General features: G+C 42.1%; 1 protein-coding gene across 1 annotated transcript; it reads right to left on the minus strand.

The window, feature by feature from the left end:
• Nucleotides 1–2,023: 2,023 nt before the first annotated feature.
• Nucleotides 2,024–17,531, minus strand: tmem59l (transmembrane protein 59-like). Its single transcript, XM_008277512.1, has 8 exons — nucleotides 17,352–17,531; nucleotides 15,996–16,101; nucleotides 14,641–14,735; nucleotides 14,355–14,507; nucleotides 4,952–5,057; nucleotides 4,717–4,831; nucleotides 3,277–3,394; nucleotides 2,024–2,424 (listed from the first exon to the last, which is right to left on the minus strand). Exons 1-8 carry the CDS (start codon nucleotides 17,529–17,531, stop codon nucleotides 2,266–2,268), a joined length of 1,032 nt encoding a protein of 343 aa, XP_008275734.1. The 3' UTR covers nucleotides 2,024–2,265.
• Nucleotides 17,532–17,835: the final 304 nt, after the last annotated feature.

Here is a 17,835-nt window from a genome sequence, read left to right on the forward strand (position 1 = left end):
AGAACGTCCTAATCTAATCACTCCTGTTTCTATTTTACATTTTCAGTTCTAGTCACTCTTATTAATGAAGAAGTCTAGTTATGAATGACAAGTTCCTGCTATCACGTGCTGGTAAAACATTACATTTAATGTATATTGGTTCCAAATAGGGCTGCAGAGTGGTGCAGTAGTTAGCACTGTTGCATCGCAGCAAGAAGGTCGCCGGTTCGCGTCCCGGTGGGGTCACCAGAATCTTTCTGCGTGGAGTTTGCATGTTCTCCCCATGCAACGTGGGTTCTCTCCGGGTTCTCCGGCTTCCTCCCACACAGTCCAAAAATATGTTGAGGTTAATTGGTGATTCTAAATTGTCCGTAGGTGTGAATGTGAGTGTGCTTGGTTGTCTGTCTCTAAGTGTAGCCCTGTGATAGACTGGCGACCTGTCCAGGGTGTCCCCTGCCTTCGCCTTAAGTCGGCTGGGATAGACTCCAGCCCTCCTGTGACCCTAGTGAGGATTAACCGGTGTAGATAATGGATGGATGAATGGTTCCAAATATTGGTCATCAATTATCAGCATGTGTCAGCCCTAAAAAACCCACATCAGTTCACACTAAGTTTGGGTGTCCACATACTTTGAACTGACTTTTTGTTGTGTATTTTTTACTGAACCTTCTGGCCTCCATGGTGCCATTAAACTAGAACTTCTTCTGCTTCATGTTTGTTGTCAAGGAGGAAAATTCTTCACACGTGCACCTGAGTGTGGTCATCTGTAAAAAAAAAAATCCCACGTGCACCTCTTATTTATTTACAGTGAAAACATTTTATTTCATCATGTTGTAAGTATCATTTCATTGAAAATAAACAAGACCAGTAAAAAGGAAACAATACAGTTTGAAACTCCTCGCGACACCTTCAGATTGAACCAGTACAGCTATTGGTTGAATGGCTTTTTATTAATACAGAGTCGCCCCTCCTGTAAACCATGAGGTCATTCATCAGTACACATTCTATTTCAATGTTTTACGGTAAATATGAACACAAAAAATCACAAGTCTACAGTAGAGTTTTGTGCCACACTGGCATGGCGAGCGGTTAAGATAAACTATCAAAGAATCACTTGCATGCACGGTTTTATTGTCTACATAGCCTGGATTAAAAGAGAGCGTTACAGGACATCGAAAGCACTGAGAGGAAAACGGAAAAAAAAAACAAAAGAAAAATCTTCTCTAAGACTGTGCAATTCTGCTCAATAACAAAGGTCTATCTTAGAAGCTTTGCATTACACATTGTTACAGAGGTTATCCTTCAGTATGTGCTCCTAGGACATACAAAATAGTCAGCTATTAGAAAGCACATGGCACATATAACAGCTAAGAACTCTTTAAGTGATATAAGAGCAATAATATAATAATCATAATAACCATAATAATACAGCAATAGGTGCAATCTTCCTTCCGTGTGTCTCCTCCTCCCGATCTGTGTCACAATGTATTGTACATACAGAGCAATTACATTTGGATGATGAATGAACTGTACATGGCACTTCAATAACACTATTTAACATGTCGATGGAGCTGAATAAATAAGAGGAGAAAATAAATAATGATTTTTTTGCTCGTTCTCTCAAACAGAGCGTCCGGTTTCCACACATGAAGCGGTAAAGGTGACAAAAAGATTTTAGTGAGGAAAACATGATTTTTTTTTTAAGCCAATAGTAAAAAGCAGCTGATAAACAGATCATCAACTGTGAGCTGGGATATCGGTTTCATTGTTGCTCACCTTTTATTCATCTTCCTTTCCACTCATCTCCATCCCTTCGCTCTGAGCAAAAGCCATTAATTAATCCAAACGCTCTGCGAGAACGAGGAAAATTAAATCTCGGATGGAGTTCACTGTGTATCTGCTTTTGTCTGCGCTTAGACGTGAGAAATGATATGAAAGCTCTCGGCTGTAATCCTTCCTCGTCTGGTTTGTGGCTCTGAGACGAGAGCGCCGCTGATCATTAGGGATAATCTGAGGACGGACTTAAAGAAATCTGGACTGTACAAGTAGATGAAATGCATGTAGCTAACTGGAAAAAAACCCAAAACGTTTGATTGACACAAGCTAAATGTCTCGGATCATTTTTGGAATGAGGGTGCCATGCTCTTAAGAATATGCTTGTTAAAAATTCTGCTGACTGAGTGGCGTGATGTGTTTGTTTTCACCCCTTGTCGCCGTCGGGCCGCAGAGTTTAGACTTAGTTAACCAGGAAAAAAAACAAGACAGCGGCTCGACCACCGCTCCTCCCTAAACGCACGTTTTGTTGAGGTCGACTTTCACCGGCAGCGGCCCGGCCTCCTGGATCTCCTCCGACTGTTTCACGGTGACGGCGATCACCGGACTCAGGTGGTACGGGTTGACTTTTTGGGCGTTGTCCAGAAACTCTTTATCTCCGTTGATGCTCAGCTAAAAAGACACAAAACACAAATTCAAACCTCCAGCTACGAAACCCCTGCTTGACTCGTGCACTCGGTTCAATTCGTCTGCATCAAACAGTCGCTTGGAATTAAAATAAGAGTCAATTCTAAGCCTTTACGCGCTTGCATAAACTGACAGTTTCTCTAATAACTTTGTGTACTGTTGTCATCTAAAAGCCTGTTTTTTTTCAGACCTCTGAGGAGGAAGAAGATGTGCACATCTGTTGCCCCGGTAACCCAGCGTCTCTGATGAGGATGCAGAGCGGACTGATAGCAGCAGACAGTTTCCAGTGATGTAAAGAGGAGATAGGAGTTTTATCTGTGATGTTTTTTCATGGATCTGTCGCAACAGATGATGCTGATTTCTGTTACATAAAAGTACTGCAATATACTGTAGAGGACCCAAGCATAGAGACATTCACTGGAGTGCGCTAAATATGTGTATGCTTATTTCGTGACAGCCTCGTAGCACAAGATTTAAACAGTGTAATCACAATAAATGCACGTTGCGTAACCAAGGTTTGACAATGCACGTCAGTCAAATGAGAGGCTGTAGATGAAAAACACCCTCAGATCGCTGCAAAGGGATTTAATCAGCTGAAAGGAGAGGCCATAATACAGCTTTCTAGCTGTTATGGATGGAAAATCCTGATAAGAATCTATTATCAGAGTAATCTTTACTCTTTTTTTCCCTGAAATCAGTGCTAGATCAGAATAAATCAGCTTTTTAACAGGTCTATAATGGAGCAGCTTCACCATTTTCAGAGAGAAATATAAGAAAAACACACACATGTCCAGAGAGACCAGGTGCACATTAAGTCATTTGTTTTTCTCTGCGTACCTGCGTCTTGATGTGCTGCTCCGGTGCGGTGACGAGGCTGGCACAGCTGAGCCACAACATGACCATGATGGACAGGAAGAGACAAGCAGCTAAAATCCAGCGCGGAAGTCCCGAACGTCTGCACAATGAAAGAGCGAGACGAGAATAAGAAGAGACGGGAGTGAAAATGAGGAGAGCTGGAGACTAATTACTGAGTCATCATCCAGTAGAATTAACCTAATAAAGAAATAAACGTATTACAAACATACTTCTATACACCTGAACACCAAAAGCTAAAGAGTCAAACAGGTGGTTTTGCATGTTGATTTACTAATTCAAATTTCTTTAGCTGTGTTCTTTTCTGCGGTTCAGATCAGTGAAATTTGTTAAATTTAGCTTCTACAGACATAAAACTCCAGTGAGTCAGATTATCCATCTCAGTGAATATAATCCACATCTGTCTTTGTCAGTTACAATATCACTGCAGGAGAACGCAGCTCAAAGTGTGATCTGATGCAAATTTGCAAAAAAAAACTGAATACGATTGTAACTCTGACAGTGAAAGCAGCGACATGTCAGCTGTGGTGGATCAGCGGTCTCCAGTCAGATACAGTTTCCTAACGGGTGATTTTGGAGACATGGCACTGGAACGGCAGATACATTTCTGGTTTGTTGGGAGAACACTCTTCTTGCATTATGTAACATACTAATTTCATTTTCAGCAGCACAACTGTACACTGTAAAAAAAACAAAAAGAAAATCCCACAAAAAAGGTGAAAATCTGGCAGCAAGGGCGCCAGAAAAAAAATATGGTGTCGTACTGCAACATTCAAAAACTGATTAAAAAATAAAAAAATTAAATCATAATACAGAAAACAACAGCAAATATCAGTGAAATGTTGATTTTTTTTTTTTTTGGTGGATTTAAATTAAACTGTATTTTCATAGTCAAACATTGTAAAAGAACACATTTCTATTTCTAAAAATAGAGGGTTTTTTGTTGTTTTTGTTTGTCTTTGTCTTTTTTTACAGACGGCATGTGAATTAATATTTTCTCTAAATCTGTAATTTTACAAATCGGATCATTAGTAAGAGAGTTAAAATGATTATTTACCATTTTTCAGGCCTTAATATACATAATTTACTCCTCAAATAACAACAACTACTTGTAAAGTAATGGATTTTTGATTTAAATACTGCAAAATAGTGAAATTTTATGGTCCAAAGTTTCAAAAGAATGATTTACTGTCTATAAAAATACAGATCATTGATGTGGACAGTATTTATAGTTCTGGCCTGTTTTTACTACAGATAATGTGTAAATTTAATACTTTCTTTCTGTGATTTTATTGGTTATTGTTTGTAATTTGACAAAACATGGAACAATTACATTGAAAAATCCAAATTACACTTAAAAACTGTTAAAGAAGTTTCATTTTTTGCAGTGCAGCTCCAGCTCACCTGGACATGCATCCCAGGAAGTCGTGCTCAGCTGTTGGGTCCTCCGTGTGCTGGACTGGATGCTTCCCTTTACCTGCTGCTTTAGCTGCTCCCTTCTCTCCGTGTCCCCTCACACCTGCCACGTAGTTAAAAAAAAAAAAACAGACTTCAGTTGGATGCTAATTATTCTGAGACATCTAATGATGGTACACTGCAGCAGCCTCCATGTGCTGCCAGGTGAGCGTCGTGTTCTAACCGTGAGGTCTCTGGGTGTGAGAGTGGACCTGAGGCCAGGGTTTGTCGGCCACGTTGGACCGGGGAGCCTGCAGCTCGGGCAGAGTGTACTCCATCTCTGGCTGGCTCTGAGGAGAAAGAAAGAAAAAAAATCCCAACAGTCCAAACAACGCTGAGCCATCGTGACAGAAAATTCACCACAGTAGTTCACCAGCAGCTCCGACAAGAAAGAGTCTGTTTAACAGTGGGAGAGAAAACCAGAGAGGAGCTCCAACCAAGACCAGTTGGTGGGAAAATCAGCGGGAACAGAGAGAAATAAAAACAACTAGCTGTGGTTTTGTCTGTTAATTAGTAGCCTTGGAGGTTTAAGGCGAGCCAGACTAGCTGTTTCCTGTGTTTCAAGGCCTTATGCTAAGCTAAGCTAATCACTTTCTGGCTCTTGCTTCAGATTCAGCCTTCAGACATGAAAGTTTTCATCTAACCATCAGCAAGAAAGCAAAAAAATATCAACTTATTCCTTTAACACCACTGCAACAGTTCAAAAGGTGCCACAAATGACACTGATCGAAATGAAAATGAAGTGAGAGTTGCTGAGTTTAGGCATCAATATTCATATTATTCTGACTTAAAATTAGGTGAAAACAAAAATGCTCTTTTACACTGAACAAGAATATAAACACAGAATCACTGAAACTTTGAATAAAAAAAGTTAAAGATCTAATCGTCTATATTACAAATTTCAGCAAATCGTGAACAAAAAGTTTCTGAGTTGATGCTTTAAAGGACAACGATCAGACAGCGGGAGCAGAACACCGACACTCCTCTGACTATAAAAGTCCTCCTTAAAATGCAGTTTTATTGAAATGGCACGAACGACGCCACGGATGACAAATGACGGATCGCTGTTGGCATGCTGGGTGCTGGCAGTTCAGGTTGTAGCCAGGCGCTCAAATGTCCACATTTCCACCGTTTGTCATCCAAGAGACTATTTCAGACAGCATAGTGTCGATAAAAAGTATTCACCGCCCTTGAAAGTTTTCCCCTTTTATTGCTTTTCAACACTGAATAATCATCCATTTAATTCGTCGCTTTTGACAGGAATTCACACACAAAAGACTATTTTGCGTCAACGTGAAAACAGATTTCTACAGAATGTCTGTGAAGATTCTCAGTCATCCAGGTCATGGTTGTTCTGGTAGATTAGTCGTAGCAACTGGACTTGAGTGAGTTTGTTGAAGACCTCTCATCCAAGACGCTTCATCAGTTCTGACTAATTGGGAGATCCAGTTCCAAACTTGAAAGATCACCCCTTAACAGAGGTGGAGGTTTGAGGCATCATCTCTCACCGCTTTACAATTCAGTCCTAAGATCTCTCCCCAGGAAGATGAAACCGCATTCACACCTATAGCCACAAACGACCCTAACGAACCCCTTTGTGCCGGGTCGAGCACTAACGACCCACATAACGAGGGGGAGGAGCAACAACCCCCAATTGAAACTGAAGCTCAGGTGTTAATGACTCCTTAAGGATATAAGTGTCTGGAACTCCCAACTAGTCAGTCAGAGCTGATGAAGCCTCTCGGATGAAACGTCTTCAAGGAACTCAAGCAAGTCCAGTTGCTACGATGAATCTACCAGAACAAGATTTCTACAAAACAGAAAACAGAAAACAAGAACTTCCTCAGCATTTACCCGCTTTAATTCAATGCAGGAACAGCTAACTGGTGATGGAAGTCACACAGTTGGTGAAATAGAGGTCATGTGAGGTCAGTGAATGTGTCCCAGTGATTGTAGGATAAAGACTCCTGTATCTTTGAAGGTCCAGTCACTGGTGGATCAGTACTTCTGTATAGAACTACACCATGAAAACAAAAGAATACTGCAAGCAACTCTGTGAAAAAGTTGTTGAAAAGCATAAGTGGGGATGGATACAAGAAAACTGCCAAGTCACTGATTATAATTTGGAGTACAGTTAAATCCATCGTTAAAAATGGAAGGAATGTGGTACGTTTGTAAATCTGCCTTGAGCAGGTGGTTCTCAGAGTGACTGTAAGAAAGAACTGAGTGAAGGAGGCCACTAAGACGCCTATGACTCCTCTGAAGGAGTTACAAGCTTCTGTGGTTTAGACAGTGAATACAGCTGGTGTCTGTTCTTCACCAGTCAAAGCTTTATAGGAGAGGGGCGAAGAGGAAGTCCCTGTTGAAAAAAGCTCATTTTAAATATCGACTAGATTCATCAAAAGGCATGTGAGAGACTCTGAAGTGAAGTGGAATGCATTTGTTTTGGTCTGATGAGGCTAAAATTCAGCTTTTGACCATCAGACTTGACATCAGCAAACTCTGTACATTATCAAAAACATCCCGGCCGTGAAGCATGGTGGTGGCACCATCATAACACAGGGATGCTTCTCAGTTGCAGGGAAGCTTTTAAAGATAAAGAAATCGGGGAATCCTGGAAGATGATCGAATGCAATCTGAAAAAAAATAAAATTGGAAGAAGACTTGTTTCCCAGCAAGGCAATGACCCAAAGCATACCGCCAGAGCTACACAGAAATGGTTTAAAGACAACAAGGTGCATGTTGTGGAGTGGCTGAGTCAGAGCCCAGACCTCAATCCAACTGAGGATTTGTGTCTGGACTTGAAAAGGGCTGTTCACTCGTGATCCCTGTGCGACCTGACCAAGCTTGAGCAGTTTTTGCAGAGAGAACGGGATAAAACTGCAGCGTCCAGGGTCAAGGTGCACCTACTAAATACTGACTTTAAGGGGTGAATACTTATGCAACCACTTAATTTTAAATAACTGACATTAAGTAGTAGAAATCAGCTTCCCCTTTGACATGAAAGAGCTGTTTTTTTCCTTCCAAAAAAAGCCTGATTAAATTAACTGTGATTCAATGCTGCAAAGTAATAAAAGGGGAAAACTTTTTTATTGTAGTTGTGTAGCTTAGCTCAACAGAAAAGTCAGGGGTCAGTATGTACCTCACACTGACCTACAGCCCTGCAGCCGGCAGGGATTCAGCCCGGAGTGATCCGGTGTAGCCCACAGTCTGCCGGCTCACCCCACGTAATTAAAGTTTCTCTTCAGGAATCTACCCCTCTGCTCAGCAAAAAGCAAGCATCTCGCTAAATGATAACTGTTTTCATCCAATTGTAAGCATTTAATAAAGTGTGTAGCCTAATTAAATTGCCTTGAAAGTAATCACTGTTTTTTTTTTTCCAGCCCTCCTTAATACGTCTGGGTGTCTCTTTCTCACGCACCCAAATCAGCTTACTAACAAAACCCTTGTACTGGGACAGCATCTGTGAAAAATGGCTTTTAAAACAACTTCTAACACACACACACTGGAGCCTGCTGTCACTATTTGCACTGTTGTGTGTTTCATATTGTACGCAGTGTTTCAGGTTCCCTTGGAGAACTCATTAAAAGAGGATTTTGGTTCCCTACTGCTGACCCTCCCTCCACCACAGCAGCAGCAGCAGTAGTAACAACACTATTGCTGGCCTCAGCAACGACACACACCTATTTAGAACAAGCACAATATCTGCAGTAGTGTCATCCTCTCGGGTATTTATAGATTCTGACACTTAACCAGATAAACAAGCTTTGAAACGTCTTGCCGTGTCTGACACTATAATGCGGAAAAGTGTTAATTCTCGGGTTCATTCATTAGTTTACGTGCAATCTGTGGCACGATTTTAAAGCACTGTAGTCACCGAGGAGACGCGCTTGGTTAGTCTGCTTCCCAAAACACTTTAAAAGTTATTTCACAACCGAGCTTATTACCTCCGCTGAGCGATGTTTTCTGACTGGGGTGCATTGGAACCAGATGCAGTGTAAAAGTTTAGGGAGAGGTGAGGGTAGATGTGAGGGGGAGGCTTCTCATTTGCTGCAGACTCAGATGATCTAACCGTCAAAACGAGCGCAGCCTGATCTGCATCTGTCATGCATTACGAGAGGGAGCACAAAGGGTGCTCGAGCTCACCGAGAGAGAGAGAAAGAGGGCTTTAAGAGTTCAGAAATGTCTCTGCCAGGGAGTTTTAGTCACTGAAATGCCTCTTTTTTTTGGATGAGTTTGGTCATAGATACAGCCTGTTTTTGCTGTTGTGGATAATGGAGGACAATTAATGTCAATATCTAATGGATAACGACGTCTCATTACATGATCCATACATCTTTGTCCTGGGAAAATGGTTACAAAGTGCATCCTACTGGCTGTGCATTGACATTACAAGAAAAACATGTGCTTGTATGCTTCTGAAAATCAGTCAAGTTGCAGTTTATGTACACTATCTGTCCTGACACGTATAGTGTTTGTACTGAGTCCACTGAGGGAAACAAATAGAACAAAATAAACTGTGTTGGCCAATAAACCTGATTCTAGCTATGACAGCAGAAGATGCTTCAAATGTGGATAAAAAAAAGCTACAAATGCTAAAAGTTGAAGGCGTCACATGTTTTCGAAGATCTACACAATTTCAAGGCAGGAAGGCAAAACTAGTGTCACCGATTCAGCATCCAAAATGTGATGAGATGTGAAATATGGTCACAGTTTTCCCTCCTGTTCCTGAGTAACAACATTGAATAAATTATGATGGCATAGTAAAGCTAACCTTTGACCTTTTGGATAGAAAAAGTCATCACTTCATCATCAGACATTTGTGTAAGGTGTAATTTATGTGAGGTGACCAGAAAATGACCAAAGTCTCATCAGTTCATCGTTGAGTCGGAGTGAACATTTGTGCCAAATTTAAAGAAAACATCCTCGAGGCATTCCTGAGATATCACGAGAATAAAACGCACAACCTGAAAATGGAACTGTCATCGGCATAGAGGTGTAAAGGTGCATAACAGAACCAACTTAGGACGACCGTAGGCTAAGCTGGACGAAGCTAAACAGAACAATAAGACAGAAAATCGGGGCGATATTCCTGGATTTTTGCTGCTACATCTTATTCCTCTGGGCTCGAGAGTTCAATCTTTATCCAAAAAGTATTAAAAACAGCTGCGGAAGTGGGTGACGTGATGTTTTATTAAGACCAACAGTCATCGTGAGTCATTAAACACACACACACACTATCAGCCACTGAATCGACTTATATAAATAAGCTGCCTGTTCTAATAAGATTTGTAAAAATAAATCCAAAAAAACGAAATTAGTTTTTGGAATGTTTTTGTTAAGTAATTAAAGAAATGTTTTTGGACATGAGTTTTATAGATTTGTGTATTCAGTATGAACTGTGGGCTCGAGGCAGTTTGTTGGCTTTCATGAGATTTGTTGAGAATAAAAGAATATGCATGCTTTAAACTTCACATTTTAAAGACGGACATAAAGGAGTGTTTTAAGCATCACGATTCACATTTGCATCCTGTTTGTGTGTCTGGATGAGTAAACAACACAACAAGAGTTATAAAGCACAATAGCTCTGCCTCACACTGACTTCAAACATTGTTCTATCACCAGTTCTCCGTGTCCTGCTCAGGCTTTCTTTAACATTCATTCGGGCAGAATGACTAATGCAATCACCAAGAACAAACAGGGCAGCGACTCCTCTCTTCGTATTCAGCCAGACACCGAGTTCAATTTGTTCTGCGGTGCCGGCTCGCTAACGCTCCGCGGCTCGGCTGGAGGAGGCCTTTAATCGATTTACTTTCGTCACATTCACGCCGGCGCGCCATCGCTGGCCGAGCTGTCAAAACAACAACGCGGCGGTGAGGAGGGAAGGGTTGCGTTTCGTCAGTATTTCCTCAAAATTACAAGTCTTCCCCTTCGGCGGCGACGAACCTCAGCCGTGACCCGAGAGTGACTTGCGCTCCACCCTGGAACTGGTAGCTTCCTGCTCGTTCTGACGACGCTCGAGGCCGCACACGCAGCTATTCTCACAGCATGAGGTCACGCAAACGGGTGCAGACGGGTGCATATGAGCAGTCAGCTCGTTATGGAGATCCACATGATTTGTATTTCAGGCAGCGCCCGCTTTGTTTTTCTCCCCCCTCCTCTGCTGTCCCTCAACTTAGCTGGACTTTTTCTGTTGTTTCAATACTCCGGGAGTCAATCTGTCAAGTCGGTGGCGGTTTGCCAGCTGCCCACTAAACACTGGCCTGATAGTCCTCTCGCTGCCCCGTGGAGCCCGGCTTCCCCTCGCTGCCTTCATCTGCATGTCACTGCCATAAAGAGCAAGCATCCATCAACCCCGCTCTGAAAGAAATGTTGGTAATTTCATCTTCTGCTGCTCTGTGTACAATGTGGAGCTTCACAGATTTTTATACCTAATCGTGACTTTCAACATGTGAGCGGGCTCTTGTGTATAGGTTAGGGTGCATAAATACTATCATTTCCCACCGAGCCCTTTAATTATGCAGCTAAACTTGCCATCAAAGTCACTTATCCAAACGGGAAAGCACTTGACAGAGACGCAGGTTTCTTGTTGAATCTGGAGGATACGGTCGGCTGGTCTGGTGGTCAGAAACACCAAATCCTGTTATAGCTTTAATGTATAGGTGGTTTACTGTGTTGACTTTAGCACAAGCTTCACGAGCTCAACGAGAAAACACTAACGTCAGCAAGTACCTCTGCCAAACCTGCGCCGACCTCTAAATTTACTCTTTCAATAACAGAAAACGTCAACGTTCTTAAACCTCCATCAGATGTAAATAACTGAAACAAGTCAAGCTGTTAAAGAGATCAGAGAAAACGTTCAAAAGTGACTTTAAATGACGACTTCTGAATCGCAATTGTAGAAAGAATTCTATTTTAAAAACTGTGAAGAATGGTAGATCGCTATAATGTTGACAATAACAGAAAATATCTTTAAAATATTGATATTTTCGCCAATTTAAATACAGTAACTGTAATTTTATGGTCCTGCGTTGTTGCAAAAGAACAATTTACTATTTGAAGAAGACAAACAGGTTTTTGATACGGACATTATGTACAGTTTTGGCCTTTTATTTTAGATTACAGGGAAAATCTATAAAATAAATGGTTAAAAGATTTGATTCCATCTTTCTATTCATAGTTTTTCATTCAAAATATGACAAATATCTCAAAAATAATAATTCACTGATTTAAATACAGTAAAAAAAATAGTCATTTTACAGTCAAATGTTGTAAAAGACAGACTTATCATTTGTAAAAATATAATTTTTTTATATTTTTTAGGGTTAGCATGTATTTTTTTAAAATTAACAAAACAGAGAAAATCTGTGAAATAACAGTTAATTTTTTTAAACAGTTTGTCAGTACATATTATACATACTTATTCCTCCAAATTACAACAAATAAAAAAGAAAGAAAGAAAGAAAGAAAGAAAGAAAGAAAGAAAGAAAGAAAGAAAGAAAGAAAGAAAGAAAGAAAGAAAGAAAGAAAGAAAGATCTGGACATTGTTTACGGTTTTGGTCTGCTTTCTTTAGAGTAAATATGTAAATTCAAACGTACATTAATATCCATTTCCTTTTTACTTACTATCTATAATTTACAGAAACAGAGCACTCTTTAAAATTTGCACATTGTGCAAAAATTACAGTTAATACCTGTCAAAAAAAATGTTTTTTTTTACAGAGTGAAATATGTTCCATTGTTTCTCAGTCTCATAGCCTTTCAGCTAAAGTTCACAGTTAAAAAGCTGCACAGTCATAAAGACGTGGCATTAACTGCGTGTCAAGTTCATTTAGTTCATCTTTTCAAACTCCCAGAATTACTTGTGAATATTTATTTGTCGAATCCAGAACTTTATTCTTCCGCAGAGTTCATTCTCTGTTAAATCTTGCAGCGCGTTTCTATCCTAAAGTGCAGCTGGCCCTGCCTCGGTTATCAAATATGCATGTCCTGAGGCCGGTGACATAATTTAAAAGGACATTTATAAACAATTAAAGTGCTGTGAGAAAAGGAAGGAAAAAAAGAAAAAATCATTTGTAGCGTTCTGGATCCGGCCACCTTTTCCCCGTCCCGCTGGGCGCCCTTGTTCACTCAACCTTCACAGATGCACTGACTCTGAAATGGGCTGCGAGAGCTGCTGGCACAGACCCAAACTCCGCTGCACCGTATCACGATGATATATTTCAGAATCTTAACAAGAAGCAGAGGTGAGCTTAACTAATAATCTATAAGGGTCTGCTGGCTTGCTTTTAACCTCCCATTAAAAACACATGACGTGTAAAATCACTGTGGCGATTAATTTGATCATTTTGCACCATCATGAGTCAGTGGGTCACATATAAATATATATACAGTACGTCTGCAGTGACAAAGATATCAGCTGCTGAGATTTGATATGAACTGTGGTGCATGGACATAAGATTGAAATGCTCTAAACTCCACCGCAGCTTTTTAAAAACCTCCTTTCTGAAGATTTGTAAAGCATTTTTTTAACGGCAGGTTGAAGTTGTACCTGATTGAAAGCCTGTCCAGAGTGTGTCCTCACACTTCATGTCAGCTGGCCTTGACTCCAGCCCCCCCACTTAATTTAATCATGTTACTTTTTTCTGTTAGACTTTAAGGGAACCGTTGCCGCTCGTCAAAATGACACCATCTTTCCTGTCAAATATTACAAACACATTTCTGCTGCTGCCAAAAGTCATCCAGCAAAGATGAAACATTTAGGAACTAGGTTAAAACACAGTTAAGTTATATAGAAAACCAAGAAAAAATGCATTTAAACAAGCCTTTTTGCAGAATAAAACTGTAATTATTTACCTATAAATAACAGAATGGACTGATGGCTGCGTGGCATTGGGAAAAAACTGAATGGACATTTTTCAGTGATAGATCAGATCAGATGAAGTCGGGTTAGATCAGATCAGATAACACCAGCACTGCAGTGTTGTTTGGAGTAAACCCCATTTTCAGTTCCCAGGGTTCAAAATCCAAGACAAATCAGAGATGAAGCAAAAGGCCAAGAAGTGATATATATATATACTGCAATATCATCAAAATACAGGAATTATACCCAGATGACGTCTCAACGCCTCAAGTAGCAGCAACAATTATAAGTTTTTGCTAAACGTTATTCTTTCTGTAGCCGAAACATTTCCATACTGCTGATGTCTCTTTTCTTTTTGCAAACAAACCCTCCTTTTCAGCGCTTCCCTCCCGCTCCTCGTTCATTTTTCTTTGCACATGTGGCGTCTGCATGTCAACAAACTCTTGTAAATAAAGTTAAACAAAAGTCTTAAATCTGAGCAGCTTTTCTTCCATCAGGCGGATTTCTCTTGTAGATTAGTCAGAGAACCGTGTGAGGTTTCCTTCTGTATCGAGCAACCAAAAAAAAAAGTTGCAGCATGATGTGTTTGAGCTAATTTGCCTTAATTCACATTGTGCACATCGTAGTGTCAGTGTAGAGATACTGTGCAGCTCTCCTGATGAAATACTTTTACTTTTACTAACCCAAAATCCAAACCAAACACTTCCACTCATTTGATTCTTACCTGGAAAACCACAACTTTGCCGTCATCAGCCTGCAGGTAGAAGGTCCAGGTGGAGGAGATGAAGCTCTGAGCAGAGCTGACGATGTCGTTGCACCAACTGGACACGGCCTCCATGACAGACGGAGGCTTCGGGCGGAGAGTCATGGCCCTCAGCTGCAGGAGAGAAACCAAGATTGTGTGCTTCAGTTTGTGTACACGCTTTTGTTTTTAACAGCCATATTAATATTCAGACATCTTGAGTCACACTGGACCTTCCAGGTGCAGCTTATAGAGCGGCCTTTCTCACCTTCCTCCTCTTGATCTCAGGTTCAGAAGGTTGGCTGGCACAGCCGGTGCAGCAGGCCTCCTGCTCCAGCAGCTTAATATAGGCCTCCTGACAGGCTGCAGAGAGAGCAACAGAGGGAGACAGCTGTGAAGAATGACAAAATAGGTGTGATTTTAAAGTAGGAAAAGAAGAAAAAGACATCCAGAGTGTAGATGAGGGAGTTAAAAAAAAAAAAAGGGCACAAAAGAGAGTGGGCTCGGTGTGCTGCAGTCAGCTGGGCAGCAGAAGCAATAAAACAGGTACAGGCTGTTTATGTGGGAAGAAAAATAAAGACGTGAGGGGGGGACGCTGCATCTGTCGGCCCCCGCGGAGACAACTCGCTCCACGGTGCCGTTATTGAAACAGGGGGCAACGGGGCATCTGGCTGTCTGGACAGCAAATCACATCATTGATTTCCAATACGGCAGTTGAAACAGGGAGAAGAGCCTCAAACATCCAGAAAATACCCACTGAGCCTGCCAGCTTTCAGGAAACACTGCAATGTTTACCAGAGCTGCGCCGTTCGACACTTTGATGCTGGTCTGCAGCAGCGCTGGAAGCCCAGTGAGGAGGATGGAGGGAAGCTGCTGGAAAGCCGTCAATCTGAACATTGTTTTTATTTTACCTGAAGTTACGTGCATTCTATCTAGTATCTATACATATATATAATAAGATAAGATAAAATAAGCCTTTATTAATCCCACAGTGGAGAAATGTGCTGTATTACTGCAACAAAGAGGATAACGTAAAATGAAGGGACATTGGAAGGATAAAAATAAATTAAACTAGGAATATACATGACTACTGTTTATCTTGTGCAGATTCTTCTATATGTAGAAATCCAGCTTTTGCACAGATTCCTTTAAACGTTGAAAATAACAATATTGCACAGCATCGTTCTGTATGTAGAAAAAACACACATTCTTCCATGAGTAGAAGATACTTCTATATTATATTGTATCTCATATGTTCTAAATATTAATAACGCACTGGTTCAAATGCATTGATGTTGCTCTGGAGTGAAATATGACAGTTTTTTCCGTGTGTGGTCCACTGGGAGCAATTAGCAACTAAAGGTTAATCACATTTTACCAAATAGAGTGAATCAAATTCGTTTTCTGTCTTGTCAAAAGGACGATTCAGTCCTGATCTGAGTAGAAAACGTACAGAACATGAAGGTAAACCAGCATATCGTTTGATATTTTTAGGAGGATTCTGTTGGACACTGTTGTTCATTTGGACACACTGAAGGATCACGGCCTTCAGCTTTGGACGGTAACACCACCAACACCGCTCAAACAAACAGTCCAGCAGACAAGACGAACACACTGACTCACCTCCCTGACACTCCTCCCTGCTGGTATTAAAGCCGGCGTTGCCGTTGACAAACTGGCAGATGGAGTAGAGGCGACAGCCACGGTGACAGGCGTTCATTATGGAGTCCTACCAGACACACACACAGACAGACACACAGACAGACAGAAGACAAAATTAAAGACGTCTCCTGCAGCCTTGGATAAACTCCAGAAACGTGCCATAGATGGATTATGGCATCTTTTAATGACACGTTGCAGGAGCTGTATTATGGCCTGTCACAAGCTGTTTATAAGCAGCTTTGAGCCACAGAGAGAGAAACCGGGTGATAATGAGGCAGTTGGATAAAACTTGTACAGGATAATGTGGTGGTGAGGCAGGAAGGATGCACATTACTGCACCTCCTCCTGCCACAATGTCTTAATTTACTGTGCAAAATAAAGAAACAGCGCCCTCTGCCGAGCTGCATGAGAACAGGAGAGACAAAGAGATTCCCTGACCGCGACCATGACCGGTTTATCACAGCCTCTTCATCATCTTCACTGCGCTGTTGATTCACACCGAGCAGAGAAATGTGTTCATCCCCAACCAGCCTTACAGCTTTAAACGCCTTCGCAACATCTCCAAAGTTATCATCTCGCATAAACTCGACATTTTCCATCACACAGTCTCGAAACCAGGTGACTGTGATCCGCTTTGCAGCTCTGCTCCTGCTGCCCTGCAGGATGTCTGAACCACACCTGAAGGCGGCAGAGAGGGAGGAGGAGGAGGAGATGGAGGAGGGTGGAGGAGGACGAGGGGGAAAACATCCGAGACTGGAAATCCAGCTCGAAGCCACAAGGAAAAACTCACAGAAATACACAAGCATCATCTCCAGCGCAGCCTGGATCGGCGTGGCCTCGGCTGCGCAGGATGCTGCTGCTGCTGCTGCAAACTGTCAGTAAATGTTTCATGGCTCCTCCACTGCGCCCGATCGCAACTGCGGATCAAGAAACGGCCAATTACTGGCGCAGTTGATCGCAAGTGAGCCTGAATGCAGCTCACTTCTTTGAGGAGGGGGGGGAGGTAGCCTTTAAGATGCAGACGAAAATGAGCTGCATCCATTTTTTTGGCCTATAATGATGCGCCGGAGCATCCGAGAGGAGATGCAGCGCAAAAAAAAAAAATCGAAGCCTGTCATTACGCACGGATCCAAACGCATACATTCGACTCTTATTCATATTAAAAGCCACTTTTCATTTTCCCCCCTCCTCGATGCAGACTATGAGCTGTTGTTTATTTTCTGAAATGCAGCCCAGAGCAGGAGGATGTGGGTGTCCTATCCGCTCGCAGCCGCAGAGCCTTCGCCTTTCACCCAGCGGCATAAAGGAATAACTTACTTTAGCGGGGCTTTTGTTTTTGATGGTGAGCTGGCATTGCTTCTTGCAGTAATTGATGTCGCCCAGTTGGTTGTCAAACAGATCCGAGGACGCCGCCACCGCCGCCGCCGCCGCGAGCCCAGCGAGGAGCACCGAGAGCAGGGCCGAGAAGCCGCACATCCTGCCGCCGAGCCGGAGCATCTCAAACCCTGAAGGAGAGGAGCGCAGAGTCGAGCTTCGAGCAGCACTGAGCTCCCTTTGTGGCGGCGCTGCTGGTGCGGATGCTGCTGCTGCTGCTGCTGCTGCTTCAGCCCCGGTCCTGTCTGCTGCTCCGCCGATCTGCCTCTGCTCGTGGCGTCACGCGCAACATCATCATCATCACGCACGGTCCCCCCCTCACACACACACACACACACACACACACACAAGCCGCAGAACAGCCTTCACCGCAGTGCATAATGTCAGTGATGACATTCATTAAAAAAAATGTGCCAGAGATAGTTGA

Source organism: Stegastes partitus, unplaced genomic scaffold (genome assembly GCF_000690725.1).
Source record: "Stegastes partitus isolate 25-593 unplaced genomic scaffold, Stegastes_partitus-1.0.2 Scaffold99, whole genome shotgun sequence".
Lineage (NCBI taxonomy): Eukaryota > Metazoa > Chordata > Actinopteri > Pomacentridae > Stegastes > Stegastes partitus.

What these genes read in the sequence shown, in the direction of transcription:
- tmem59l (XM_008277512.1), bottom strand. Translation starts at nt 17,531, where the DNA reads ATGCTCCGGCTCGGCGGCAGGATGTGCGGCTTCTCGGCCCTGCTCTCG. An exon ending in AAAACAAAAGCCCCGCTAAA is followed by an intron (nt 16,102 to 17,351) that starts GTAAGTTATTCC and finishes TGTGTCTGGTAG; the next exon opens with GACTCCATAATGAACGCCTG. An exon ending in CAGGGAGGAGTGTCAGGGAG is followed by an intron (nt 14,736 to 15,995) that starts GTGAGTCAGTGT and finishes CTCTCTCTGCAG; the next exon opens with CCTGTCAGGAGGCCTATATT.